At 36.0% G+C, this 13,574-nt stretch overlaps 1 protein-coding gene across 1 annotated transcript; it reads left to right on the top strand.

Annotated features, from left to right (window-relative positions):
• The first annotated feature begins 312 nt into the window (after window positions 1-312).
• Window positions 313-13,018, top strand: rab42a (RAB42, member RAS oncogene family a). The gene is made up of 2 exons (XM_077507524.1): window positions 313-857; window positions 8,846-13,018. Exons 1-2 carry the CDS (start codon window positions 643-645, stop codon window positions 9,276-9,278), a joined length of 648 nt encoding a protein of 215 aa, XP_077363650.1. The 5' UTR covers window positions 313-642; the 3' UTR covers window positions 9,279-13,018.
• Window positions 13,019-13,574: the final 556 nt, after the last annotated feature.

Genomic DNA, 13,574 nt, shown 5'->3' on the forward strand with positions numbered 1-13,574 from the left:
ATCTCCTCATGATGCAATGGTTTAATTTTGTGTTTCCTGAAAAATCTGAGAAAAAAAATGATTAATTAAGAAGGTGTCGATATTCTTTATTTATTCATCACTGCTTCATCCGGTTTCGTTATGACCCCATAATGAACTACAGTTGTTTGAATCGCCACACATTATTATTACATTCTCTTCCATATTATTACAATGTCAATGCATTCATTCCTGTTACAGGGGTTGTAGAGGTTAACACTTCAATTCGGCTACTCCATTTTGCCACATTCAATATGGCGACGATTTTGACGGCTGATTTTGCGCCTACAGTGGTATACAAGTATATGTGTGTATGTTTTGTGAAATTATCGACCACTTATTGACTCATTTGTGGCTGTGACGTCCACATTTTCTGGAAATAAAATCAACTATGTGTGTATTTATGCAACGTGCGTCAATATGGCGCTAACCGCTTTAGAACGATGTCGTTTCTAGATGGACACAAGTAATGCAGGCAAAGCAGTCACATGATCGGTGCGTCGCTCTGTTATCCGCTCCTCTTTCTGATCCGAAATCAGCTGAGAGCAACGGCTAGGCTTGCAAATTCGGTACGCGGTAAGCTTTATTCCAGGCACGAATGGGGGTACTTCATCTCGTCATGAAATGGATATTTTATGGCAATACCAGTTCAGGATTATATTACTCGGTGATTCGACAGTAGGAAAATCATCTCTGTTGAAACGCTTCACTGACGGCGTTTACAGTGATGTGGCTGATCCAACGGTCGGAGTGGATTTTTATGCTCGCTCACTTGATATTGAACCAGGAGTGAAAATCAGGTTACAGCTATGGGACACTGCCGGCCAGGAACGATTCAGGTAAGATAGGAAAGATAATCTCATATTGTTCTTGAATAAATTCTTTGCTTTAAGTGGACTTAGCTGGAAAGGTCGCGCATTGTGCTTGTATTAAATGGAAAACGTTCATTTATTCATTCATGAATCACTAGGGTGATATTTTGTTATTGATTACGAAAATGCTTGTAAATTCCCCCCCCTCAAAACACTTCTGTTTTCTACATCTAGGGCAGGGGTGTCAAACCTGAGGCCCGCGGACCGGATCAGGTCCACACAGGGGTTTAATCCAGCCCGCGAGATTATTTTGTAAAGGTTTAATAATAATAATAATAATAATAATAATAATAATAATAATAATAATAATAATAATAATAATAATAAGTAATGGCGGACAAATTAATCGGAATCGCAATCAAAGCATATAAATTTGTAATTTCACAAGCAATCCTCAGATGAGCAATGTAACTTTTACACGGAATTGCTCTGGATGTTATTTTACACAATTTAAAGTTAGTTTGTTGAAAAAAATAAAAACACAGACCAACATAAATCAAACACAAACGCGCTGAATGAGACTCACATTCAACTACACAGATGACAAACATTAACGTCCTTATAACTTCATTAACAGAACCACATGATGCGTTCTGTGAGCAACATACAAGTATATGCAATAAATGGTAGATAGAAAACATCCGGAAATCACACAGGCAGAGTGTTGCCGCATTCCATTTGCATTTGTGTTATTTTTTGGGATATTATATTTACAGTTCCGTCCCGCAATTTAGGGCTGGGCAGGCCCACAAATACCGAAAATCTGCCTATAATTGACGGCAATTAAAAATAAATAAATTATATACAAGGAGTTTACTAGGGTTAGCACGTCCACCTCCCAGTTCTGAGGACTCGGGTTCGAGTCCGGGCTCCAGCCTTCCTGGGTGGAGTTTGCATGTTCTCCCCATGCCTGCGTGGGTCTTCTCCGGGTACCCCGGTCTCCTCCCACATTCCAAAAACATGCATGGCAGGTTAATTAGGCGCTCCAAATTGTCCCTAGGTGTTCTGTGAGTGTGGATGGTTGTTCGTCTCTGTGTGCCCTGCGATTGGCTGGCGACTAGTTCAGGGTGTACCCCGCCTACTGCCCAGAGCCAGCTGGGATAGGCTCCAGCACCCCCCGTGACCGTTGTGAGGTGTAAGCGGTTCAGAAAATGAATGGATTTTACTAGGGATGTAACGATAGCCAAACATCACGTTACAATATTTTCACGATATGAAGCTCATGATTATGGAGGACCAAAAGTGCCAACATTAAATAAATAAATACACCATTAAATAATTAAATAAAAGTGTCATTAATTAATTAAATGTGTCATTAATTAATTAATTAATTTCCCTGTGATTATTTAATTATTTCTTTATTTATGTATATATTTATTTATTTATATATTTATTTATTTATATATTTATTTATTTATTCATTTATTTATTTCTCTATTTAATTATTTCATGGTCGCTGTTTTGCGGTGTTTCGTGAATTTATTTTATCTGTCAAGCTCGCCCGTCAAAGTTAGTGGGCGGGTCCTAACACCTGATTGGTCAATCTGCTCATCAAGTCAAGGCAAATCCATTTCAGAATAGTCAAGTGATGCAGTGTTCGTGGCTAGTAAACACAATTGATAGGCTGGGTGGCGCTTTTCACCTAAATAGGTGCGTTTCCATTAGACATTAGATTTCCGCTTTCATTAGGTGCTTTTTGAGACGTGCTGAAATGGTAGTTCTTCGCAAAATTTTAACGGAAACACGTTTTTTCCGCATTTCCTACTAGTCATGTGACTCCGCCCGGTCACGGAGAAAAGGAAGTACAGGATCAGTGACTCAGCGAGAAGCCACAACGGTGCAAAATGCTCGATTGAACAACTGCTGCAAGTCCAACAACAAACATCACCAAAGTGATCAAAACATTGCAAAAAAAACCAAAACACACACACAAAACAAAATTTGCATTTATGTATGTAAAACGTTACTAACAATAGTATCAAATTTAAATTCAGCTCAACTTTATTTTGAGAGCACTTAAAAAAAAATCGCTGCAATGAAAACTGCTGTCGCCAACATGGAATACAAATCAAACATACGAAAACAATTAAAACATTAAATTAACAACATACAAATTAGTAATCCCTATCACATTCCAAACGTGTGGACCTAAAAGCCAGCAGATGTCGCTGTTTGACTTGCTGCCCGCGCAACTGCTGTTTCCAGGCATCATAAACAAGACTTCTTAAATCTCCCTGCATCTATCTATAATATTTTTTCTAATAGAATTTGAGATATATTTAAAATCCCTTAAATGTATCAAGTCTGAAACACGCAAACAATTTATTCTCGTGACGTTGCATGATGCGACCGTCTACATGAACTGCGATATCGCGAGAGTTGAGGCGGGACATTACGAGAACTGCGCCTCAGAAGCAAATTACTCTTCAATGGAAACGCCTACAAGGCAAAATTGTACTTTATCGAAATAAAAGAAATATCGCTTTTATTTTGATGTTGTTTTTGCACAACAAGCCTCGATCAATCTATATCAGCAAAAAATCTATCACCATAGCCGCCATGTTGACAACCACTTAAGGCCGAAGCAGTCGCTGAGACAAGATTTGAGTGAATCAGGCCTCAGCCCCGCCCACTAACTTTGACGGGCGAGCTTGACAGATAAAATAAATTCACAAAACACCGCAAAACAGTGACCATGAAATAATTAAATAGAGAAATAAATAAATGAATAAATAAATACATATATAAATAAATAAATATATACATAAATAAATACATAAATAAATACATAAATAAATACATAAATATATAAATAAATAAATAATTAAATAATCACAGGGAAATTAATTAATTAATGACACATTTAATTAATTAATGACACTTTTATTTAAATATTTAATGGTGTATTTATTTATTTAATGTTGGCATTTTTGGTCCTCCATACATGATACGAGAATTATCATGATATTGTGGGGAGTTTGGTGGTACAAAAAAATGTCAAATATTGTTAAAAAAAAAAAAAGAAGCTTATACTAAAAAAACTACAATAGTGTACTTTTGTACATTACAGCAATGCATATAAACAACCTACAATCTCCAATAAGTCTTATTGAGTCACTTACTTGCTAATGCACGCACATATTGAGTTCCTCCACATCGTGACTCGGTTCACAAGCATATTACGTTCCCCTTCATCTGACCAATAGCGAGGATTCTAAAAATAGAAGGGCCAAAACATGCCTTATGTAAATTAAACTGCATTAAAAAAAATAGCCATCAGAGGGTGCTAGAACTGCACAAATGGAAATCAACCTGACGTTTTTTAAAAGATGGGCTGCTTTTAATATCGTGACATGACAACGATGATATATGTATGTATATATATATCTTAATATCGCGCTATCACGATATTGCCGTTATCGTTACATCCCTAAATTTTACCGATCCGGCCCACTTGGTAATATATTTTCCTCCATGTGGCCCATGAGATAATATGATTTTGACACCCCTTGACCCTAGACTCTAGCGTCTTTGACAGGACTTTTGACATATGTACACAAGATGTATGCCTATATAAAGAAAATATTTTAAAAAATTTGCAAAGAGGCAGAGACTGGGGCACTACCCTACAAGTCCTTTTGAGCGATGCCAAATTAGTATTTATGCATAATATGAAACTTCATTTTTGATTTTTTTGCTCTCACTTAAACTGACACACAAATGCATACACATAACACATACATAAATTATTATTGATTGATTGTTGTTTGAACAACCATTTAATTATTGCCCGTTTCAAATTAATAGGTCTGTGCCAAATCACTTTTGCATTTTTTTTTAGCTGTAACATTAATATCTTATTTCAAATCAAGTTTCACAGTTTTACAAGCCGTCTTTAAAGGGAGAATGTGTATTATTTAGCACCATCTAGTGGTAAACTAATACATTCATTTTAGAAACCCACTATTATTAATTGGAGTAATATGCAAAAAATATGTACCGGTATACAGTATGTTTATGTATATGTACATGGTTTTTTTTTGGTAAGCGTAGGATCAGTAATCGTTAGTTATATTACATGGGTTGCACCTCACGTTACAGTAAGGTGAGATGTTTCACTGCCATTTTTCTACTACAGATACTCGAAGGAGACAAACTTAGTAATTGGTGGTATGCTTGTGAAGTGTGGGCCCTCTGAGGTATCGTAGGCCTATATGTCAGTAAGTTATATATGTATTAAATAAGTTAACTAATATTATATAAGAGTAAGATAATTTGTGAACTGGTGACAGCTTTGTAAATTGGAATTACCTTAGCAATTTTCATAAGTTTAGGAAATTCTCTAGTTAAAAAGGATATGTTACAAATATAAGTTAATGGCATTGCTATATGTTGGATAACATGTTTCATTATGCAGTGTTTCTCAATTCCGGTCCTCAGGCCCCCCTAGCTAGCCTGTTTTCCATGTCTCCCAATTCCAAATGCAGCTGATTCCAATGACAGCTAATCAGCCAGCTCTGGAGAAGCCTGATAACGATCCTCACCTGCGTTGCAATTGGGAGACATGGAAAACAGGCTTGCTAGCCTGAGGACCGGAATTGAGAAACACTGATATACAGCAAGACGAGTATATGGGACACAAACTTATAAATTTAATGAATGACAATTTACACCATGAAAGTAGTGATCGACGTACTGTTTCAAGCAAAAACAGCATACCTTAAGCTTCCGCTTCCACTTTGCCTTCCAACAAACTCATTTTTTTGCAGCTAGCGGATCCAAACGGCTAGTTTGAATGAGTTGAAGTAATGTAGTGTCCTATTTGGGACATTTTTTGTGACACTTGACATATTTCCCACCTTTTCACGAAAACACTTGCCGAAAATCAAGCTCTCTACATTCATTTGTTATCGGATGTTTGCTCTCCGGGAGGCGCAGCGGAGGCTAAGCAGTGAAATCAGCTTGGAAGGGTCTATAGCAGTGGTGTCAAACATAAGGCCCGCGGGCCGGATTAGGCGAGATGATTTTGTAAAGTTAAAAAAAAATTGTAAAGTCGGACTAATTAATCAGTCGACCACAATGAAGATATATAAAATTTGTAACTTCACAAGCAGTCCTCAGATGAGCAATGCAACTTGTACGGGGGAATTGTCCTGGATGTCATTATTTTACACACAACTTAAAGTTGTGGTTTGTTTAATTATTATTATTATTATTTTAATCATAGACCGACAAACGTGTTAAATACGACACAAATTCAATTACTGGTAACACAAATAGATATGACAAGGATAGCGTCCTTATAATGTCATTAACTGTGCCACGTAATGTATTCTGGGAACAATATATAAATGCAAAACAGGCAGATTTAACACGTCCAGGGCTCAGTGTTGCCGCGTCCATTTGCATTATTTTTTGGAACAATATGATTACAGTTGAGCTCCGTAATTTAGGGCTGGCACACATAAATAGCGAAAATCTGCATATAATTGACGGCAATCGTTTTTAAGTTATATACCGTTATTTTACCGATGCGGCCCACTTGGTAATATTTCGTCCATGCAGCCCTTGAGCTAATATGAGTTTGACACCGCTGGTCTATAGTATCATCTTACTATCGTAATAAAATGACAACAAAACATTTTTACTGCGAGTGAATCTTTAAGCCACTACCGGTATTTTAACCTGAACCTTTGTCCTCTGTATTTATTCATTTTATTTTATATATTGTAGGGGTGTGAATTGCCTAGTACCTGACGATTCGATTCGTATCACGATTCACAGGTCACGATTCGATTCGATACAGATTAATCCCGATACGAATTTATAAGTCGATTGTTGCGATTTTTTTCATTCAAATTTAGAAAATACTAATCAGTAAGCTTGTAGAGTGTAAGATTTATATGAAAATGTATTATTTATTTATCTGAAATTTCAGTCTTATAGAGGTTGTAATCTGTTTCATGTTTGAACAGCATTAAAATAAAATATTAAGGCTTAATGTTCCATTCATATAACATTCTTCCATGCTCAAGGTGTGAATCCTAAAAAAAAAAAAAAAAAAAAAAAAAAAAAAAAAAAAAAAAAAAATCGATTCTGCCGATTATTGAATCGATTCGAGAATCGCGCGATGTAGTATCGCGATATATCGCCGAATCGATTTTTTTTTAACACCCCTAATATTGCAATTTCTCGATAAATGTCAGGGTTTTTACAATGTATGCTTTGCAAATAGTAAAAAAAAAAAAAGGCAACTACACTCTTCGTTCACTCATCACTCACAGTACTCAAATATTTGTGCAAGTATTTTTTTTTTCTATTACCAACTTTTAGGCTGTTCCACACTGTATTTGTATATAAAACCATGTTGAATTTTCACGCCTGTGACGTCCTCTTCTTCCAAAATGACACATATGCTGGTGTCGCTACTCTGTTTTTTTTGGGATTCCAGCCCTAATGGATACGAATGAGAATAACGTGATCTTTTTTTTTAGATCAACCCACTGTCGTTCTCTGAACCAATGAGGATGCGCTTCAGCCCGCCCCCAAATCCACCAGAGCCCGCCCCCTTCTCTACACGTACAAATTACGGAGCTCTACGAGTACGAATCTTTTTGCGAATCTGTTGCGAGAAATTTGATGCAAAAGTCACGTGACTGGACAGCAGTAGTAAAACCACTTGTGACACCTAGTGGCGACTTCTTTGACTACTAGTTCGTACAGGCACAAATCATGACTTTTACAGATACAAATTTACGCTTCTTTCTACAGGTACATTTTTTTTAACGTACATTTTTTTTATGTACAATTTTTATTACGTACATTTTTTTTAGTGCTGTCAAACGATTAAAAATTTTAATCTGATTAACAATTAATTAATTAATTACTAATTAATCTGATTAATCACACTTTTTAATTTTGATTAATCACGATTAATCAGCTAAATTACTTGCGTATTCGCGTACTATAAAATAAATACAAAATACCGTAATATTTTGACATTAACGCATTTTATTATCTGAATGTCATTTGCAAACATTGATTAAATGCATGTGCGCAATTGCATGCGTGCGTGTATTGCTAAAAACTAGTGTTGTTCCGATACCGTTTTTTGGCCCCCGATACCGACACCCAGCTTTGCAGTATCGGCCGATACCGATACCATACCGATACGTAAGTTTTTTTTCTCCCTCAACATGAAAAGGCTGTCCTGCAATTGGTTCAGAGCATTCAAGGGCCAATAGGATATCTTAGATCGGCATGCAGTGAATATGTCACATATCAGTGAATGTTGTGCACGAGCAAGACACAAGATGCTGCATCCAAAATCCTATATTAGTGTTGGAATTAATGGTATCGGCATGTTACTTGTGAGTATTCACCGATATCGGTATCGGAACAACACTACTCAAAACGTAACAGCATCATATGAATTGGGTGCAATTCAGCAATTATTAATTAATTAAACACAAATTACTTTTGTTGATCTAAAGTCCCGTCGGGGTGTTTTTTAAAGCGAAATTTACCACCGAGCACACCAGCTGGAGTCACCCCGCAAATTTTGGAACAACAGGCGTAGGAAATGCCGTGCATTGACCTAATCACTGACCTGCGCAGCCTTCAATGTAACCATCCGCGGTTACGTTCAAGGCTCAAGTGCGATTAATATGCGTTAATACGTGATTAATGTGACGTTTTTCTGTGATTAATTAATCTATTAACGCTTTAACTTTGACAGCCCTATTTTTTATTTTTTATTTTTTACGTACCCATTTTTTAACAGGTACATTTTTTTACAGGTACAAATCACGACTTTTACAGATATAAATGTTAACTTTTTTTTTTTCTAAAGGTACAATTTTTATTTTTTTTTTTTAAGTTGCTTTTGCACCATATTTACCTCCATACTATTTTACCTTGAGTAATTCACGCAATATAAATTGTCTGTCCACCAGGTCCATCACAACATCATACTATCGTAATTCTGTGGGAGGGCTGCTTGTGTTTGACCTCACCAATCACAAGACCTTTGAACATGTACGAGAGTGGTACAATGAAGTAAGTGAACACATTCAGCCTCACCACATGATCTACATTCTCATCGGCCACAAGAGTGACCTCAAGAAGGACCGCAAGGTAAGCCGGGACGAAGCGGAGCAGCTTGCGGCTGAGCTGGGTATTCGCTATGTAGAGACTTCAGCCAAATGCAACATTAACGTTGACCGGGCATTTGCGCATCTAACCAGGGACGTGTACGAGCTGCTGAAGAGTGGCGCAATTGAAACTCGGGACGGCTGGGAGGGAGTAAAGAGTGGCCTCAGTACCAAGGCCCTCTATCCGACCAATGATGAAGATGAAGTGCCTGCTGAAAGGAACTGCCACTGCTGACTTGTGATGCTATCAGCATAAAACAATGTCCTGTTTTACAAAGAGCTCATCCTGTCCCAGTCATCACATTTGAAATGAAGACACTCTGTCTCCAACCTTATTCTCACCTTGTGTCAGAATTATACGGACCATAATAACAAAAAATACGTCATGTATGAAAATATGTGGAGCCTAATATGATCTACAAATCATGTTTGTGTACTATGTGCTTATATGTTCAGGAAAAACAGCTTAGCATGCAGACCGGAATATTTGGGATTCATTTCAAGTGTATCGCTATTGTGTTGTGTTTCAGCTCAATGGCAGAGTTCCCACACAGTAAATTTTAATTTGTATTTTATTGACATTTTCACCAATTTTACAATCAACATTTTCCACAATGACAGTCACCTTGGCAATGTGCAATTGACACGTTGTCACTCTAAACTCATTTTCTCCAAATAACTTATAAATAGATTTTTCTTTAATGTTCTACGTGTCCCAAAGACGTATTTATACGTTTTTTTTGTTTGTTTTTTATGCTACAGAAGGCTTTGATGCAGCCTCTCAACTGCAAAGAACGGTTGTAGAAATGGTAGTTATTACACAAACGGCCAACAGGGGGCAGCAGAGCAAAGGAGATCAACCAGGGCCATCGAGAAAAAAAGCTCAATTAATTACAATTTTAAATAGATTTGTGAAAACTGATGAAACTTAACTCTCTTCTAATGCTAATTGCTGCAAAACGGAAACAGATAGAAACATACTTTTTTTTTCCTGATGAAAGAAGAGACTTTAATCTTTCTTTTGATAGGTTCCATGCTTTGAAAGCAATAGAACACAATATTCTGTGGGACTTGCAAAATCAGTCAAAATCCAGTAAAACAGCCGGGAGCAAACGGGATTGCTTCCGTGAAAATGGCTCCAAACGTCACGATACGATATCACGATATGAAGCTCACGATACGATAATTATCATGATATTGTGGGGAAGTTGGCGATTTGTAAAAAAAAAGAAAGAAAAAAAACCGCCCAATATTGTGCTTTTGTACATATCAGTTATATTTTATTATTATGTTATTATTATGTTGTTAATGACACACATTGAGTTCCTCCTCATATTGACTTGCTTCACAGGCATATTACGTTCGCCTTCATCTGACAATTAGTGCAGATTTTCTACATAGAAGGGCCAAAACATCCCTAATGAAAATTAAACTGCACTAAAAAATTAGCCACCAGAGGGTGCTACAACTGCACAAATGGAAAGCAACCTGACTTTTTGAACAGATGTGTTGCATTTAAATATCGTGGACATGACAACGATGATGTTGTGGCAGTCCTGATATCATTATGGGAGCACGATACACACAATCTGACCAGAATTTTTAAATCTTCATGTGTGGGGTTTGTAAAACATAAATAATCTTTTAAGATGTGAAAAATCCTTAGGTGTGTACCGGGCCCAACATCTAAAACACTGGCAAGGGGGATATATATATATATATATATATATATATATATATATATATATATATATATATATATATATATATATATGAAGCTGCTCAAAGAATGGATACAACAAACTGTGCAAAAGATGAAATGCAATGAAACCATTCCAATCAAGCTCTTAGTGGCTAACCCTAACCCTATACGTACTACTATTATAAATAAATAAAGTCATAATAATAATATAAATACAAGTCTGCACACAAATTAGGTACATTTAAAGTTGATCATTTAATTAAATTCATAATTGTATAGTTGACTTTCAGATTTCTATCCTTGTGTTATGGTACTTGTTTTTACATACAGTGCTCAACGTATATGAGTACACCCCCTTTGAAAGATTTAAAATTTGTTATTTAATATCTCTATGAACATAAGAATAATTTCCAACATTTTGACAAAATGTTTTCTGTAAAATATACGCTTAACTCACAACATGAAAGTAAGGTTGATAACTTTTTCTTGGGGTCTACTTATTTGTGAAAAATGTTCTTTAAAAACGATTTTTTTGCGTGTATACTGTATAGTAATGAACAAATCTTGTTTGGCCACACTTTGGGAGTATTTTGTATTCCATAGAAAATCTGGATTCTGTACTCATTTATGCTGAGCACTGTGTTCTGTATCACTTTTCATACGTGTATTTTATGACAATTTTAATACAATCTTGCCACACTTGTATCTGTTGTTGAACATTGTTTAGTAGATGTGAGTAATTCTGTGATTGCATACATGCTGTCAATCAGCCCAGATAGATACCAGACCCCTTGTGAGCTGTCATGCCAAATCTAAATAGGAGCATGTACTGTATTCATTTTTGGTAATTGAACAAGGTAGAATTATGTGTGTTTAAATAGCATTCATTGCTGTTGAAATCTTAACTATTTGATGGTTTGTCATTTTTAATAGTGTTTAAAACTTTTAGTGTTGTGTTAATACCTAACTACTAATAAGTTGACTGCATGCTAGTTTTTTTTATAGTGTATTGTAAACCCTTTTATTGCATATCTATTGGCTTTCAATAAATGTGTGTACTATAGTGTGAATAGACACCATTTAAATAGAGGACTTGACACCATAATATGGAGGACCAAAACTGCTAAAATTCGAAATAAATAAATAAATAAATGTCTAAAAGTGAAAATAAAAATGAATATAAAAAAATATAATGCCAAAATTATATCTACAAAAATAAATATAAATGGAAATAAATCCATTTTTATTTTCACTTTTCCTCATTTATTTATTTATTTAGACATTTATTTATTTATTTATTTAGACATTTATTTAATTATTTAGTCATTTATTTATTTAGTCACTATTTATCTATTTATTTAGTCATTTATTTATTTATTTATTTCGTCATTTATTTCGTCATGTATTTATTTATTTATTTTTAATTTTGGCAGTTTTGGGCCGTACAGCCAATTGGAGATGGTATTCAAATGAGGGGGCGGTCCTAAGCGTGTCTTGGGTTGGACTCCGCCGTTGTAAACTGCCTGTCATTGGTCCAGTGAGCAGCTCGGCGAACAAGGAAGTCTCGCCGGCTTGCAATGGAGCGCTCCAGCAATGGACGACAATCTTGTCCACTGTCTGCTCTCACTTGTTGTCTAACAACTCAAGTCGCAAGTTGAGGTGACGTGATATTGTGATATTAAAACTGCCACAATATATATTGTCGTCGTCATGTCATATTAAAAGCAGCACATCTGTTTTAAAAAAAAAAAAAAAAAGTCGGGCTGATTTTCACTTGTGCAGTTCTAGCACCATCTGGTGGCCAGTTTTTTTTTTGTTTTTGTTTTTTGTGCAGTTTAATTTTCACAAGGCATGTTTTGGCCCTTCTGTGTTTAAAATCCATGATAATGGTCAGATGAAGGGGAACATAATATATATTTATGAATAGAGTCAATATGTGGAGGAACTCAATTTATTGTTTTTATGATTTTCTTCCATCCATCCATCCATCCATTTTCTTGACCGCTTATTCCTCACAATTTTTGACGGCGCTCCTTACTGTCATGGCCTGCGCCAGAGTTCATGACCTGTTATGTGCTTGTTTTGCATCTATGTAGGAACTGATGTAACAAGTGTCTGTTTACAAATCGTGCGGTTCGTGATGTCAACCTTTCATCCTTTAGGTGGAGTCTGTGCCTATGTGATGCTGTTCTTTAGTCCTTTACGATTCACTGTCTGTAGGAGCCGTCTGAAAAATGTGTTTGTTGCTGGATTATTAAAGGCTGTCAGGTTTACTGCGTCTCGATGTGAATAAATGGAGAAAATCTTATTTGTGTATTGCATTCTGGGATCCTACCTCTAAGCACTCAACACTTTTCTTCTCGACCTGTTTACGGGTGCAAGATAAGAAAAGCAGTCCGGATCCGATTGTCTGTATTTTCCTGAACTCCGGAGCTTTTAAGAACGGATGAACAAAATATTCTGCTCGTGTGATTTCTTCAGTGACTTCCTTATTTGAAAAAAAAACCCGAACACGCATGGTGTAAGGTAAATAAACACTTACAGGGTGTGTGGGTGTCCTCAGGGGTTTTTCCCCAGGGCAGTAATTGGGATTCTAATTTCCATACACATATGCTGATGCTAATTGTAATATTAATCACCAAAAAATTCAATTTAAGTAATAAATTACCCACACACGCTTCTGTAATCCGAAATTCCCAACAGTAGTAAGTAGGTATGTAACGATATCCAAACATCACGATACGATATTATCACGATATGAAGATCACGATACGATAATTATCACGATATTGGGGGGGATATTTAAAAAAGATCACAATATTGTTAAAA

Source organism: Festucalex cinctus, chromosome 19 (genome assembly GCF_051991245.1).
Source record: "Festucalex cinctus isolate MCC-2025b chromosome 19, RoL_Fcin_1.0, whole genome shotgun sequence".
In the NCBI taxonomy this organism is placed as follows: Eukaryota; Metazoa; Chordata; class Actinopteri; order Syngnathiformes; family Syngnathidae; genus Festucalex; species Festucalex cinctus.

What these genes read in the sequence shown, in the direction of transcription:
- rab42a (XM_077507524.1), top strand. Translation starts at nt 643, where the DNA reads ATGGATATTTTATGGCAATACCAGTTCAGGATTATATTACTCGGTGAT. An exon ending in GCCGGCCAGGAACGATTCAG is followed by an intron (nt 858 to 8,845) that starts GTAAGATAGGAA and finishes TCTGTCCACCAG; the next exon opens with GTCCATCACAACATCATACT.